Source organism: Lucilia sericata, unplaced genomic scaffold, assembly GCF_015586225.1.
Source record: "Lucilia sericata isolate MDLA Ls3-8-SP2 unplaced genomic scaffold, ASM1558622v1 Contig000130F_arrow, whole genome shotgun sequence".
NCBI lineage: Eukaryota > Metazoa > Arthropoda > Insecta > Diptera > Calliphoridae > Lucilia > Lucilia sericata.
This window is the reverse complement of record NW_023994162.1, coordinates 526074-542383: the sequence shown is the minus strand read 5'-3', so window position 1 is coordinate 542383 and position 16310 is coordinate 526074. Positions and strand designations below refer to the sequence as shown.

At 30.7% G+C, this 16310-nt stretch overlaps 1 protein-coding gene across 1 annotated transcript in view; it reads right to left on the bottom strand.

Moving 5' to 3' along the window:
- The window catches only part of LOC119600964 (ATP-binding cassette sub-family C member Sur), a gene marked incomplete at its 3' end in the record, with an annotated part of 118086 nt that extends 102422 nt beyond the window's left edge, over positions 1-15664 (bottom strand). Inside the window, 2 exon segments of the mRNA XM_037951570.1 lie at positions 11400-11617; positions 15637-15664. Coding sequence (XP_037807498.1) covers positions 11400-11617; positions 15637-15664 — 246 coding nt within the window.
- Between the last annotated feature and the right edge of the window lie 646 nt (positions 15665-16310).

Sequence of the window (16310 nt, the reverse complement as noted above, 5' to 3'; positions counted from 1 at the left end):
GACTAGACTATAGACTAGACTGTAGACTAGAATGTAGACTAGACTATAGACTAGACTATAGACTAGACTATAGACTAGACTATAGACTAGACTGACTAGACTATAGACTAGACTATAGACTAGACTATAGACTAGACTATAGACTAGGCTATAGACTAGACTATAGACTTGACTATAGACTTGACTATAGACTAGACTATAGACTAGACTATATCAATAGTCCAAAATATAGAATATGTATATTATTATACAGACTATAGTCTAGACTTATAGTTATAATTTCATTAATTTACACTCAAAAATTGTATCAAAATTTTTTATATATTTTTTTTTTTTTTTTTTTTTTGTTAAAATTAGCAAATAAAATTTTTGTCTTCATATGTTTTATATCATTTTTGTTGTTTTGTTTTCAATAATATAAAGATGAGCAATGTTTAATTCAAGTATTTTTTCTTGGTTCTAGCAAAAACATATAGTTCTCCAAATATTCATAATGTTTAAAATCTTAAACAATGTTTATACAAACATATTTAATGATTTTTTTTTAGTATAAAAACTTTTTTTATTTAAGGCCATAAAATCTTCTAAAGCCACAAATCATAAATTTTAGAAAAGATTTTTTCCATAAAATTTCAAAAAAAAAACGTGCTTAATTACAAAAATGTTTTGATTCATTTCTCAAGCTGCTAAGAAACTTTAAAAGATTAATATTAAAACAAGAAAATTGTATGCAACTAAAGAGGAATGAGACTTTTTTAAAGTAATTAAAAGAAAATCCATAAAATGATGAAAAAATAACAAAAGAATGAAATATTTAAATAAACAAGTGAATAAAACTTGTAGCAAAAAGATAAGATACAAATAACAACATATTGATGATATTGATAAGGTTTTTATTCAAAGATTTTTGGAAAAAGAATTTAACCTATATTTTTGCCTCCAAACAATGACTTTTTTCACAACAGCATACTTTTAGGAGTAATAACCGTCTACCATAGAGAGTTCACTGTGTGAATGAGTATTCTCCTATACAAACACATGATTCCTTGCTATTGTTTTTTTATTATTTTTTTTTTTTTTTTTTTTTTTTTTGTAGCAAAAAGTATAATGAATTATTCTTTCTTTATTATATCAAGCATACGATGAGTTACCATTACTAAAGATAATCTCTTTGTTTTTCTGATATTTTACGAAATATATTGGTCAATATACACACATATATAGAAAACAAAAGAGCAGTTGATATAAGCAAATCGCCACTATGTCAAAACATAGGAAGGCTGTCTGCACAAGAATGAACAAGTTACCAACAATGGTCTGGACTATAGTCTAGTTTATAGTCTGAATATTGTCTTGACTATAGTATAGTCTATAGTTTGGACTATAGACTGGATTATAGTCTAGTCTAGTCTATAGTCTAGTCTATAGTCTAGTCTATAGTCTAGTCTATAGTCTAGTCTATAGTCTAGTCTATAGTCTAGTCTATAGTCTAGTCTATAGTCTAGTCTATAGTCTAGTCTATAGTTAGTCTATAGTCTAGTCTATAGTCTAGTCTATAGTCTAGTCTATAGTCTAGTCTATAGTCTAGTCTATAGTCTTGTCTATAGTCTAGTCTATAGTCTAGTCTATAGTCTAGTCTATAGTCTAGTCTATAGTCTAGTCTATAGTCTAGTCTATAGTCTAGTCTATAGTCTAGTCTATAGTCTAGTCTATAGTCTAGTCTATAGTCTAGTCTATAGTCTAGTCTATAGTCTAGTCTATAGTCTAGTCTATAGTCTTGTCTATAGTCTAGTCTATAGTCTAGTCTATAGTATAGTCTATAGTCTAGTCTATAGTCGTCTATAGTATAGTCTATAGTCTAGTCTATATAGTCTAGTCTATAGTCTAGTCTATAGTCTCGTCTATAGTCTAGTCTATAGTCTAGTCTATAGTATAGCTATAGTCTGTCTATAGTCAGTCTATAGTCTAGTCTATAGTCTAGTCTATAGTCTAGTCTATAGTTCTAGTCTATAGTCTAGTCTATAGTCTAGTCTATAGTCTAGTCTATAGTCTAGTCTATAGTCTAGTCTATAGTCTATTCTAGTTTCTAGTCTATAGTCTAGTCTATAGTCTAGTCTATAGTCTAGTCTTAGTCTGTCTATCGTCTAGTCTATAGTCTATCTATAGTCTAGTCTATAGTCTAGTCTATAGTCTAGTCTATAGTCTAGTCTATAGTCTATCTAGTCTAGTCTATAGTCTAGTCTAGTCTAGTCTATAGTCTAGTCTATAGTCTAGTCTATAGTCTAGTCTATAGTTCTAGTCTATAGTCTAGTCTATAGTCTAGTCTATAGTCTAGTCTAGTCATAGTCTAGTCTATAGTCTAGTCTATAGTCCTAGTCTATAGTCTAGTCTATAGTCTAGTCTATAGTCTAGTCTATAGTCTAGTCTATAGTCTAGTCTATAGTCTAGTCTATAGTCTAGTCTATAGTTAGTCTATAGTCTAGTCTATAGTCTAGTCTATAGTCTAGTCTATAGTCTAGTCTATAGTCTAGTCTATAGTCTAGTCTATAGTCTAGTCTATAGTCTAGTCTATAGTCTAGTCTATAGTCTAGTCTATAGTCTAGTCTATAGTCTAGTCTATAGTCTAGTCTATAGTCTAGTCTATAGTCTAGTCTATAGTCTAGTCTATAGTCTAGTCTATAATCTAGTCTATAGTCTAGTCTATGGTCTATTCCATAGTCTAGTCTATCAACAACAAACATATTCAAACTCTCTCTCGTACTGTGTGTTTTCATTAAATATTTTGAATATTTTGCCATTTACATTTTATTTCCAAAAATAAAATGCAGAATTTAAAACGTTCTACTAAAAAAAACACAAACAATAAAAAACTAGCAATAACAGCATACAGTTCTCGTTATAGCAAAAATTTACGTAAATGGTGCGAAAAAATTGTTGCCATACATTTTGGGTGCTAAAATATATTTATTACTGTTGCATATTTTCAGGCGCATTTGGTAAATTCATTACTTCTCTTTCTATTTTTTTATTGTTAGCTTAACATACACATATACATGATGTATGGCTAGATTTTTTTCCAATAAAACATTCACAAATGAAATCTATGGATGAAAGTGGCAAAGAGAGTGAAGAAGGTAAAACTGAAAATTGTTTAGTTTGTTAAAAAATAAAGTATTAATTACTTTTTGGTTTGTTTTCTCACTCACAATTTCTAACTTATTCATTTACTCTGCTAGTCAGTCCGTTTTATGTTTCAAGCTCTAAAGGCAACATAAATAATTGATATGTTTGCCATACTTTATGGATTTTGTTAGAATTTTTGTTTTTTTCTACACTTCAAATTGGACTTTGTTAGTGAACAAAAAAAATTAATGGCTTAGAAAAGTTAAAGATAAACCATAAACCATTAAACAAAACCGAACAGAAATGAAAAAAAAACTTCTCATCAGGAAAATTGTAACCTTGAAATGGTCAAACTACAATATTAAGCCTTAAAAAATTTAAATTAAATGAGTTAGAAGTTAACTAGAACTGAACTAAAACCGAATTAGAACTGAACTAGAACTGAACTAGAACTGAACTAGAACTGAACTAGAACTGAACTAGAACTGAACTAGAACTGAACTAGAACCTGAACTAGAACTGAACTAGAACTAAACTAGAACTAAACTAGAACTGAACTAGAACTGAACTAGAACTGAACTAGAACTGAACTAGAACTGACTAGAACTGAACTAGAACTGAACTAGAACTGAACTAGAACTGAACTAGGACTGAACTAGAACTGAACTAGAACTGAACTAGAACTGAACTAGAACTGAACTAGAACTGAACTAACTGAACTAGAACTGAACTAGAACTGAACTAGAACTGAACTAGAACTGAACTAGAACTGAACTAGAACTGAACTAGAACTGAACTAGAACTGAACTAGAACTGTACTAGAACTGAACTAGAACTGAACTAAAACTGAACTAGAACTGAACTAGGACTGAACTAGAAACTGAACTAGAACTGAACTAGAACTGAACTAGAACTGAACTGAACTAGGACTGAACTAGAACTGAACTAGAACTGAACTAGAACTGAACTAGAACTGAACTAGAACTGAACTAGAACTGAACTAGAACTGAACTAGAACTGAACTAGAACTGAACTAGAACTGAACTAGAACTGAACTAGAACTGAACTAGAACTGAACTAGAACTGAACTAGAACTGAACTAGAACTGAACTAGAACTGAACTAGAACTGAACTAGAACTGAACTAGAACTGAACTAGAACTGAACTAGAACTGAACTAGAACTGAACTAGAACTGAACTAGAACTGAACTAGAACTGAACTAGAACTGAACTAGAACTGAACTAGAACTGAACTAGAACTGAACTAGAACTGAACTAGAACTGAACTAGAACTGAACTAGAACTGAACTAGAATGACTAGACTGAACTAGAACTGAACTAGAACTGAACTAGAACTGAACTAGGAACTGAACTAGGAACTGAACTAGAACTGAATAGAACTGACTAGAACTGACTAGAACTGAACTAGAACATGACTCGAACTGAACTAGAACTGAACTAGAACTGAACTAGAACTTGAACTAGAAACTGAACTAGAACTGAACTAGAATGAACTAGAATAATTAGGGACTAGCTCTCCACAGTCTAGCCTATAGTTGTAGACTAATGTTTAGTCTATAATCCAGACTATTGTCCGGATTAAAGTCTAGTATATAGTCTGGACTATAGTTTATTCAATAGTCAATAACTAGTGTGAACTACATTGTAGTCACCAGTACGTGCTATAGTTTAGTCTATACATAGTTGGGAATATAACCCAATCTAGTCTATAGACGGACTATAGTCTGAACAGTAGTCTAGTCTATAGACTGAACTATAATTTCTAAAATTTATAAATATAGCGATTTAATTCCCTTAAACACCTACAGCCAGCCAACCCTCTCTACACATTTTTCACATTAAGAAATGTCTCAATTGCATTCATTAACAACTGTAATTATTTTGTATGAACACGACGCGTATGGCGTATATAATGCGAATATGCACTCACTACAAGTGAGATTCTTTCTACAAACTACGTTGTATATGAATGTGTGTGTGTGTGTCAATAGTGTTGTCGGTTAGAAGAAGTGGTGTGTGGCAAAGTGGCAACCTGCCACATACCACTACCATACAACATAAATCAACAATATCATCATCGTCATCTGGATTTTATAGTAAATTTTCATAAACACATACACACAAACAAGTGCATTCGAATAAATGCGTGTTTTTTATATTTATTTATACAAATGTTGCATTAATGTGGCATTAACGCACTAAAAATAAGCAGCAACAACAAAACATTAAAAAAATCACAATTCAAATGCACGTGCATTCAGGCATATAAGTTTTTTGTAGTAAATTTACAACACAATCACTGGTGTTGCAGGGAAAAAGGGGGTAGAGAAGCAGAAGTACCAAAGCTCCAGTTCAGTTGGAGGTCTGTTTCTAGTTTCTGTTCTAGTTGAGTTCTATTTGAGTTTCTGTTCTAGTTCTGTTCTATTTCTATTTAAGTTCTGTTCTAGTTCTGTTCTATTTTATTTAAGTTCTGTTCTGTTCTAGTTCTGTTCTAGTTCTGTTCTAGTTCTGTTCTAGTTCTGTTCTAGTTCTGTTCTAGTTCTGTTCTAGTTCTGTTCTGTTCTAGATCTAGTTCTGTTCTGTTCTAGCTCTGTTCTAGTTCTGTTTTAGTTCTGTTCTAGTTCTGTTCTAGTTCTGTTCTAGTTCTGTTCTAGTTCTGTTCTAGTTCTGTTCTAGTTCTGTTCTAGTTCTGTTCTAGTTCTGTTCTAGTTCTGTTCTAGTTCTATTCTAGTTCTGTTCTAGTTCTGTTCTAGTTCTGTTCTAGTTCTGTTCTAGTTCTGTTCTAGTTCTGTTCTAGTTCTGTTCTAGTTCTGTTCTAGTTCTGTTCTAGTTCTGTTCTAGTTCTGTTCTAGTTCTGTTCTAGTTCTGTTCTAGTTCTGTTCTAGTTCTGTTCTAGTTCTGTTCTAGTTCTGTTCTAGTTCTGTTCTAGTTCTGCTCTAGTTCTGTTCTAGTTCTGTTCTAGTTCTGTTCTAGTTCTGTTCTAGTTCTGTTCTAGTTCTGTTCAAGTTCTGTTCAAGTTCTGTTCAAGTTCTGTTCAAGTTCTATTCTAGTTCTGTTCTAGTTCTGTTCTAGTTCTCTTCTAGTTCTGTTCTAGTTCTGTTCTAGTTCTGTTCTAGTTCTGTTCCAGTTTTGTTCTAGTTCTGTTTTAGTTCTGTTCTAGTTCTGTTCCAGTTTTGTGTTCTAGTTCTGTTTTAGTTCTGTTCTAGTTCTGTTCTAGTTCTGTTCTAGTTCTGTTCTAGTTCTGTTCTAGTTCTGTTCTAGTTCTGTTCTAGTTCTGTTCTAGTTCTAGTTCTGTTCTAGTTCTGTTCTAGTTCTGTTCTAGTTCTGTTCTAGTTCTGTTCTAGTTCTGTTCTAGTTCTGTTCTAGTTCTGTTCTAGTTCTGTTCTAGTTCTGTTCTAGTTCTATTCTACTTCTGTTCTAGTTGTGTTCTAGTTCAGTTCGAGTTCTGTTCTAGTCCTGTTTTAGTTCTGTTCGAGTTCTGTTCTAGTTCTGTTCTAGTCCTGTTTTAGTTCTGTTCTAGTTCTGTTTCTCTCTTTTCTACATCTGTTGTCATGTAAAAATATCTTCATAAATAGTACTTTTTGCATTTGCAGCACCCATCTCTGCTAAATTAAATGTTTTTTATTATTTTTTACTTTATTTATTAATGCGTATGACTATAAATAGCAACCAAATTTTTTTTTATTTTAAAAAATAATTTTAATGGAGTTGTTTGGTTTATGTGTTTTTTTCTCGCTCATTATGATTGTTTCAAAATATGCACTTTTAAATAGACGGTCGTCCGTCGTTCGCGTTCAAGTGTTTTGGGAAATTGTAATTGATCAGACAAATTCCTGTTGAGTACACGGAAGTGTTTCTGTATGATGTCGCTTGGTAGTGGGTTCTGTTCGTGTTTCTTTAAGTGTTACAAGCGCTTAATGGTAGGGTCTTGAGGAGGGGCAGGCAGATTAATGAAGGAAAGTGTTTAATTTGAAATAAAATAATAACAAAAAACTATTTTAGGGTCAAAAAATAACAGTGGGGAAGTACGCCTAATGAAAGTTTAAAATACCAAAAAAAAATTTTTAATAAATATTAAAAATAAATTTCTAAATAATTTCGGAAATTTGAAAATAAATATTTTCTTTTGAATTTTTATTGTTATTTTCTTAAGAAACTATAAATTTTATTTGAAACATGTTTCCGTATGCATTTTTATAAACAAATTTTCTCTAAATTTAATTTTATCAAGTTACGAGAAAAAATAAAAATTATTGCCTTAATCAAGTGCATTTAACACATTTATTTGATTTAATTTTTTTCTGTTAATAATGCATTTTTTAGATTTTTAGAGCATTTAGATATATTTTATGACTCAAGTTTTTATGGTATTTTTTCGATTTTAATGCGGGCGCATATTGGAGTTTAGTGTGAAGAAATTAATTGAAAGGAAGTTTTTCAATAAAAAAAGCTCATTAAATGCAACACGAGTAGATAATAAAAAAATATTGTAAATTTTATTGATTTTAGTTTTAATTTACGAGGTGTGAACAAAGGGAAATACAAATATTATTTTAGGAAAATTTATGGATGTTTTTTTAAATAAAATAGAACATTTCCTTTGAATTTCCTTTAAAAAAAAAAACTTATTCTGACACTTGTTTTTTTTTCTAATTTCATTAAGTTTCATTAGTAATTGCATACGTTGTTGCACATTTTCCTTAATTTAATTAAAACTGAAAATATCGCAGCAGGTTTTCACACTTAATTATAACCGACAAATATCTCACACTGTAATCGCATGAATGAAATTCGAGTAAAATTTATGTTTTTTCTCAATGCATTTGTTTATTTTAAAAACACAGAAAAATTAATGTATATTTGCAGAATAAAAGGAAAATATGGTAAAAAGCTTACAAAAAAATAAAAATTTTTTAATAATTTCAAAATAAATTAATTTACTTCAGTTCCATTTTAAGTCTAAATCTGTTCTAGTTCAGTGCTACTTCAGTTCTAGTTCTGTTTCTAGTTCTGTTCTAGTTTCTGTTCTAGTTCTGTTCTAGTTCTGTTCTAGTTCTGTTCTAGTTCTGTTTCTAGTTCTGTTCTAGTTCTGTTCTAGTTCTGTTCTAGTTCTGTTCTAGTTCTGTTCTAGTTCTGTTCTAGTTCTGTTCTAGTTCTGTCTAGTTCTGTTCTGGTCTGTTCTAGTTCTGTTCTAGTTTCTGTCTAGTTCTGTTCTAGTTCTGTTCTAGTTCTGTTCTAGTTCTGTTCTAGTTCTGTTCTAGTTCTGTTCTAGTTCTGTTCGAGTTCTGTTCTAGTTCTGTTCTAGTTCTGTTCTAGTTCTGTTCTAGTTCTGTTCTAGGTCTGTTCTAGTTCTGTTCTAGTTCTGTTCTAGTTCTCTTCTAGTTCTCTTCTAGTTCTGTTCTAGTTCTGTTCTAGTTCCGTTCTAGTTCTGTTCTAGTTCTGTTCTAGTTCTGTTCTAGTTTGTTCTAGTTCTGTTCTAGTTCTGTTCTAGTTCTGTTCTAGTTCTGTTCTAGTTCTGTTCTAGTTCTGTTCTAGTTCTGTTCTAGTTCTGTTCTAGTTCTGTTCTAGTTCTGTTCTAGTTCTGTTCTAGTTCTGTTCTAGTTCTGTTCTAGTTCTGTTCTAGTTCTGTTCTAGTTCTGTCTAGTTCTGTTCTAGTTCTGTTCTAGTTCTGTTCTAGTTCTGTTCTAGTTCTGTTCTAGTTCTGTTCTAGTTCTGTTCTAGTTCTGTTCTAGTTCTGTTCTAGTTCTGTTCTAGTTCTGTTCTAGTTCTGTCTAGTTCGGTTCTAGTTTGTTCTAGTTCTGTTCTGTTCTAGTTCTGTTCTAGTTCTGTTTTAGTTCTGTTCTAGTTCTGTTCTAGTTCTGTTCTAGTTCTGTTCTAGTTCTGTTCTAGTTCTGTTCTAGTTCTGTTCTTCTGTTCTGTTCTAGTTCTGTTCTAGTTCTGTTCTGTTCTGTTCTGTTCTAGTTGTTCTAGTTCTGTTCTAGTTCTGTTCTAGTTCTGTTCTAGTTCTGTTCTAGTTCTGTTCTGTTCTGTTCTAGTTCTGTTCTAGTTCTGTTCTAGTTCTGTTCTAGTTCTGTTCTAGTTCTGTTCTTGTTCTGTTCTAGTTCTGTTCTAGTTCTGTTCTAGTTCTGTTCTAGTTCTGTTCTAGTTCTGTTCTAGTTCTGTTCTAGTTCTGTTCTAGTTCTGTTCTAGTTCTGTTCTAGTTCTGTTCTAGTTCTGTTCTAGTTCTGTTCTAGTCCTGTTCTAGTTCTGTTCTAGTTCTGTTCTAGTTCTGTTCTGTCTAGTTCAATTCTTGGTGCTCCCAGTTAATATTCCTAGCCTAGTTTTAGGCTTAATAATTCAACCCGCATAAAGATATTACCTTTTTACCACATTGTCTACGATTGTCTCATAAATGTAACTTTTTTGTTTCCAGAACAAAAAATAAATATTAATTAAAAGTATTTTATTAATAATGATCATAAAATCATAAAAAGACACATGTCGTTCGCTACTTCTAAGACAAATGTCTCAAAATATTATTTAAACAAATTTTTGTTTATATTAAAACATTTTAATGATTTTTAATTAAAACATCATAATGATGTTGGGCTTTAGTTGATCCCATAAGTTTAAATGACAAAATATAAACAAAAGCGCACGCACACATGAGTATAAGCATCATTAATAACGTCAACATCAGCATCAGTCAAAGTTTCGTCACTAACACTACATATGAATACGTAAAATAGAACCAAGGCGTCATTTTAAGAACAAAGAATATGTTTTAATTTTTTTTAAATTCGTAAGCATTAAAATTTATATTTTATAAGAAATATTGTAATTATGAAAACGAAGTTTGCTTTTGAAACAATTTCATAAATAAATATTAACAGAATTCCCTAGATTTAGATATTATTAGCAGACGCTATAATTAGTTCATCATTGTGTTACAGTTTGTCAAACAAATTATAAAAAAAACGGCTGCTGAACTGATCCATGCAATATTGTTATAATTAATATTTGTTTGTTTATTTTATTTTTCTTTTTTAATACTTTTTAAATTCTCAGTAATTTCTGTTTGCTGTGCATTCATGTGGCTTTTTGGGGAATTCCTTTAGAGAATAATTTAATGACAACATGTGATCATAGAATTTTTCGTTTCTTATTCATTTTTTCTCCAGATTGTGTATTCTACTCTTATTTTCTTTATTTTTTATTTTATGATCTTTTAACTCTTGCATTATTGTTAAAGTTTTCAAGATTCATTTATTTGTTTATAAAAAACTTTTTTTGGTTTTGTTATCTTGTGCTAAATTTAAAAAATTTGTTCATTTCCATTTTGTTTATTTATAAAGATTGTTTCTTCTTAAAAGTTTTGGGAAATAACATTTTGTTAAATTTCAAAAAAATATTGTTTTAAAAACAATTACCATAGAAACATATTTTTGCTGAAAACTAGATCAAACTACAATGGAATAGAACAGAACTAGAACAGAACTAAAACAGAACTAAAAGAACTGAACAGACTAGGAACAGAAGCTAGAACAGAACTAGAACAGAACTAGAACAGAACTAGAACAGAACTAGAACAGAACAAGAACAGAACAAGAACAGAACAAGAACAGAACTAGAACAGAACTAGAACGAACTAGAACAGAACTAGAACATAACTAGAACAGAACTAGAACAGAACTAGAACAGAACTAGAACAGAACTAGAACAGAACTAGAACAGAACTAGAACAGAACTAGAACAGAACTAGAACAGAACTAGAACAGAACTAGAACAGAACTAGAACAGAACTAGAACAGAACTAGAACAGAACTAGAACAGAACTAGAACAGAACTAGAACAGAACAGAACTAGAGAACTAGAACTAAACTAAAGCACCAAATTTTCTAAATGTAAATCTACTGAAAATGGAGTTTTTATTCACACACCTGCTGATCTGTTTTGTCCGACAATAATTAGGCCAAGGTCCACAGATTTTACACATGTTTAATATAGAAAATTTGAGGGGAATGTCGAAAAATATTGATTTAATAAAATTTGGAATTTCATTAGTTTTTTATTTATTATACATATTGAATTTTTTGCCAGTCATTTTCTTTAATTGGCTAAATATTGTTGTTCAGTTAGTGTAAATTTTTTTTTAAATTTTTATATCAAATATTTTAAATATTTTATATACGAATTGAAAATAAGTAAAAAGTTTTTTAGTAGTATTAACATTTTACTAATTTAGTAACAATATTTTGAAAATTGTTTTCCACCACTCACCTATATTTAAATTTCCACATCATGTAGACTATAATGCCCAGAAGTGATATGGCTGCTATAATGGAGGCCTCCCATTTAACAGTTGCAACACTACAAATATCCGTACCCAGTTGCTCATAAACGATATCCGCCTTAACATTTTCACAGTAAATAGTTAAAACCCATATTTTAGATTTACTTTTTACACAAAAACTTAAAATACTTTTAATAAATTTTTCGATTTAAAATAAATTTCCATTATTTTTTTCCAATATTTCGCCAAAATTTCTTCTGTTTAATTTTTGGAAAACAACAAAAAACAACACACAACCACAATATTTTTCAACACCAGCATTAGCAATATTATACCATTTGGTTTAGATTTAAAATAAACAATCAAATATCAAAATTTCCATTTATTCGATACAACAATATGCACAATAACATTTAGGCAAATACAATATATTTCAAATATTTATTTTATATTCCAGAAATTGTTTCAACACAATCAAATAATAATGAAAAAATTTTTATATATATTTTTTATATTAATAAAACCGCATGCACAGTCATGCTTATAATATTTGGCCTTTTTTTCTCGTTAATAATTAGGTACAATTGTACAATAATTTTCAATAATTATTAATTTTTTCTTTCTTCATGGAAATTGAAAAATTTGTATTTATTTTCTCATTTGTTATTTTAAGGCAATTGCACACAAATTAATTAATTTTTCCAAACACAAACAAATTGCACACAAATAATACAAATCGTTATCATTTTTTGTCCCACACGCAAGCAAGTTTTTTCATTTAAATAACAACCGTTACCACCGACTTCTAAAAATGATCTGAGGATATTGAAAATATTTAAAATAATATTCGAAATCTGTATAAAATTCAAAACCTCATCCCATCATACTCATCACAAGCACATGTTCTCAAAAATATACTGTAGACGAGATGATATTGTTTGGAGTGGAATTAAAGAAATATTAGGGTGATGTATAGAAATAAAATTGGAATGAATTAGTCGCGAACTAGAACTAGAACTGAAAATAGAAAAGAATAGAAAGAACTAGACAGAACTAGAACAGAACTAGAACAGAACTAGAACAGAACTAGAACTGAACTAAACAACTAGAAACTAGAACAGAACTAGAACAGAACTAGAACAGAACTAGACAGACTAGAACAGAACTAGAACAAACTAGAACAGAACTAGAACAGAACTAGAACAGAACTAAACAGAACTAGAACAAACTAGAACAGAACTAGAACAGAACTAGAACAGAACTAGAACAGACAGAACATAAACAGAACTAGAACAGAACTAGAACAGAACTAGAACAGAACTAGAACAGAACTAGAACAGAACTAGAACAGAACTAGAACAACTAGAACAGAACTAGAACAGAACTAGAACAGAACTAGAACAGAACTAGAACAGAACTAGAACAGAACTAGAACAGAACTAGAACAGAACTAGAACAGAACTAGAACAGAACTAGAACAGAACTAGAACAGAACTAGAACAGAACTAGAACAGAACTAGAACAGAACTAGAACAGAACTAGAACAGAACTAGAACAGAACTAGAACAGAACTAGAACAGAACTAGAACAGAACTAGAACAGAACTAGAACAGAACTAGAACAGAACTAGAACAGAACTAGAACAGAACTAGAACAGAACTAGAACAGACTAGAACAGAACTAGAACAGAACTAGAACAGAACTAGAACAGAACTAGAACAGAACTAGAACAGAACTAGAACGAACTAGAACAGAACTAGAACAGAACTAGAACAGAACTAGAACAGAACTAGAACAGAACTAGAACAGAACTAGAACAGAACTAGAACAGAACTAGAACAGACTAAACAGAACTAGAACAGAACTAGAATAGAACTAGAACAGAACTAAAACAGAACTAGAACAGAACTAGAACAGAACTAGAACAGAACTAGACAGAACTAGAACAGAACTAGAACAGAACTAGAACAGAACTAGAACAGAACTAGAACAGAACTAGAACAGAACTAGAACAGAACTAGAACAGAACTAGAACAACTAGAACAGAACTAGAACAGAACTAGAACAGAACTAGAACAGAACTAGAACAGAACTAGAACAGAACTAGAACAAACTAGAACAGAACTAGAACAGAACTAGAACAGAACTAGAACAGAACTAGAACAGAACGAAACAGAACTAGAACAGAACTAGAACAGAACTAGAACAGAACTAGAACAGAACTAGAACAGAACTAGAACAGAACTAGAACAGAGCTAGAGCAGAACTAGAGCAAAACTAGAGCAAAACTAGAGCAAACTAGAACATAACTAGAACAGAACTAGAACAGAACTAGAACAGAACTAGAACAGAACTAGAACAGAACTAAACAGAACTAGAACGAACTAGAACAGAACTAGAACAGAACTAGAACAGAACTAGAACAGAACTAGAACGAACTAGAACGAACTAGAAGAACTAGAACAGAACTAGAAAGAACTAGAACAGAACTAGAACAGAAACTAGAACAGAACTAGAACAGAACTAGAACAGAACTAGAACAGAACTAGAACAGAACTAGAACTAGAACAGAACTAGAACAGAACTAGAACGAACTAGAACAGAACTAGAACAGAACTAGAACAGAAACTAGAAAGAACTAGAACAGAACTAGAACAGAACTAGAACAGAACTAGAACAGAACTAGAACAGAACTAGAACAGAACTAAGAACAGAAACTAGAACAGAACTAGAACAGAACTAGAACAGACCTAGAACTAGAATAGAACAGAACTAGAACAGAACTAGAACCAGAACTAGAACAGAACTAGATAACAGAACTAGAACAGAAACTAGAACAGAACTAGAACAGAACTAGAACAGAACCTAGAACAGAACTAGACACAGAACTAGAACAGAACTAGAACAGAACTAGAACAGAACTAGAACAGAACTAGAACAGAACTAGAACTAGACAGAACTAGAAACTAGAACAGAACTAGAACAGAACTAGAAACAGAACTAGAACAGAACTAGAACAGAACTAGAACAGAACTAGAACAGAACTAGAACAGAACTAGAAACAGAACTAGAACAGAACTAGGAAACAAAACTAGAACAGAACTAGAACAGAACTAGAACAGAACTAGAACAGAACTAGAACAGAACTAGAACAGAACTAGAACAGAACTAGAACAGAACTAGAACAGAACTAGAACAGAACTAGAACAGAACTAGAACAGAACTAAAGAACTAGAACAGAACTAGAACCGAACTAGAACAGAACTGAACAGAACTAGAACAGAACTAGAACAGAACTAGATACAGAACTAGAAAAGACTATAACAGAAACCTAAAACAGAACTAGAAAAGAACTATAACAGAACTAAAACAGAACTAAAACAGAACTAGAACAGAACTAGAACAGAACTCAAACAGAACTAGAACAGACCTGGAACAGAACTTGAGCAGAACGAACTAGAACTGAACTGAACAAATACTGCGCCCGCCTTAATAATTGTTCTCATGCTTAATTATAGTCTGTCAGTTTTTGTGTATTCTTGAGAATTTTGAGAATGAATTTTTAAAATTCTTTCTGAAAAAGAGAGTGCTTATATCCGTGTGGTATTCCAAAACACTGGGCAGACATATGGGAGATTGTCTCTTTTTTTAGTTTAGTTTGAAAATAAAATTTGCATTTTATTTCGAATATTTTTTTTTCACTTGTTATTAAGATTTCGAAATTGCTTGTTTTATGCTCTTGCCTCATTTTTGGAAAAGTGTCTGCTGGATGTTTTTTTTTTTTTTTGGCTTTTCCTCTAGATCTTCAAAAAATTTTGTATAATAACAATCAAGACGATCGGACCACTTGTAAACTGATGGTTGTAGTTTTTTTTTTGATTTTGTTTACAAAACAAATTGCAGCAGCTATTAGAACTTGAACGTTTAAAATGTGTTTGGGTGTGTTTTCTTTTTTTTTTTTTTTTTTTGAAGAATTTTCAATTAAATTGTTATTTTTAATTTCTCTTTCAATGAGTTTTATATCCTTAATGGTTTTTGCTGGTTATAAACGTATTTTTCATTTATTTCATGTAGTTTTTCTTTGCTGAAGATTGCGCAAAACACAACGAGTTAGAATTGTAGTTTTATTTTCTTCCCAAATGGGGAAGGTGTGCGGAGTAGAGTTTTTAATTTCTGTTTATAATATGCAAATTTTTATAATTTGTCTAGAGTTGGCATACCTTCTCCCACTTGAAAGATCATCATCATTTCTTTTTTTTTTTTTTTTTTTTTTTTTTTTTTTGGAGTGTCTTTTTTGTTTTATATTGTAGAAGATACAACTTGTTATTTTACTTACTAATTAGAGCATTAATACAAATGTTTATTATACTGCAATTTGTAGTTTATTTATAAAAATTGTAATTTTATATTATTACTGTTGTTGTATTGTATAGTTGAGTTTTTACTACAAGTTTTTTTTTTTTTAAATAAAGTCTTTATTTATTTTCATTCTTTGTTTCGTTTTTATATTAATTGACCCTTAACTTGATCACTACTTTAATCAGTCATCATCAATTGCAGTTGTTTTGTAACCAGAAAATTTCTTTAATTATTGTTTAAGCAAATATTAAAAAGTAAACAAAGCAATTTAATAAAAAAGCCACCCTCTAAGATTCGTCTAAGTACTTTTATAGAAATTCTATTTTAATCCAAAATTTACTTTCACTTTCTTTCTCCAGCCACAAACAAAAAAACTTTATGACACTTTTCTCACAGCCCTTTCTCTCTCACCTCAAACAATCTAACCTATTTTTTGTCAAATTTTGGTTTCCTTTCCCCCTAATACGGTTGTTTATAAGTATATATTGTTGTACTTAAATTCCTAGTTTTTTTTTTTTTTTTTTTTTTGTAAACT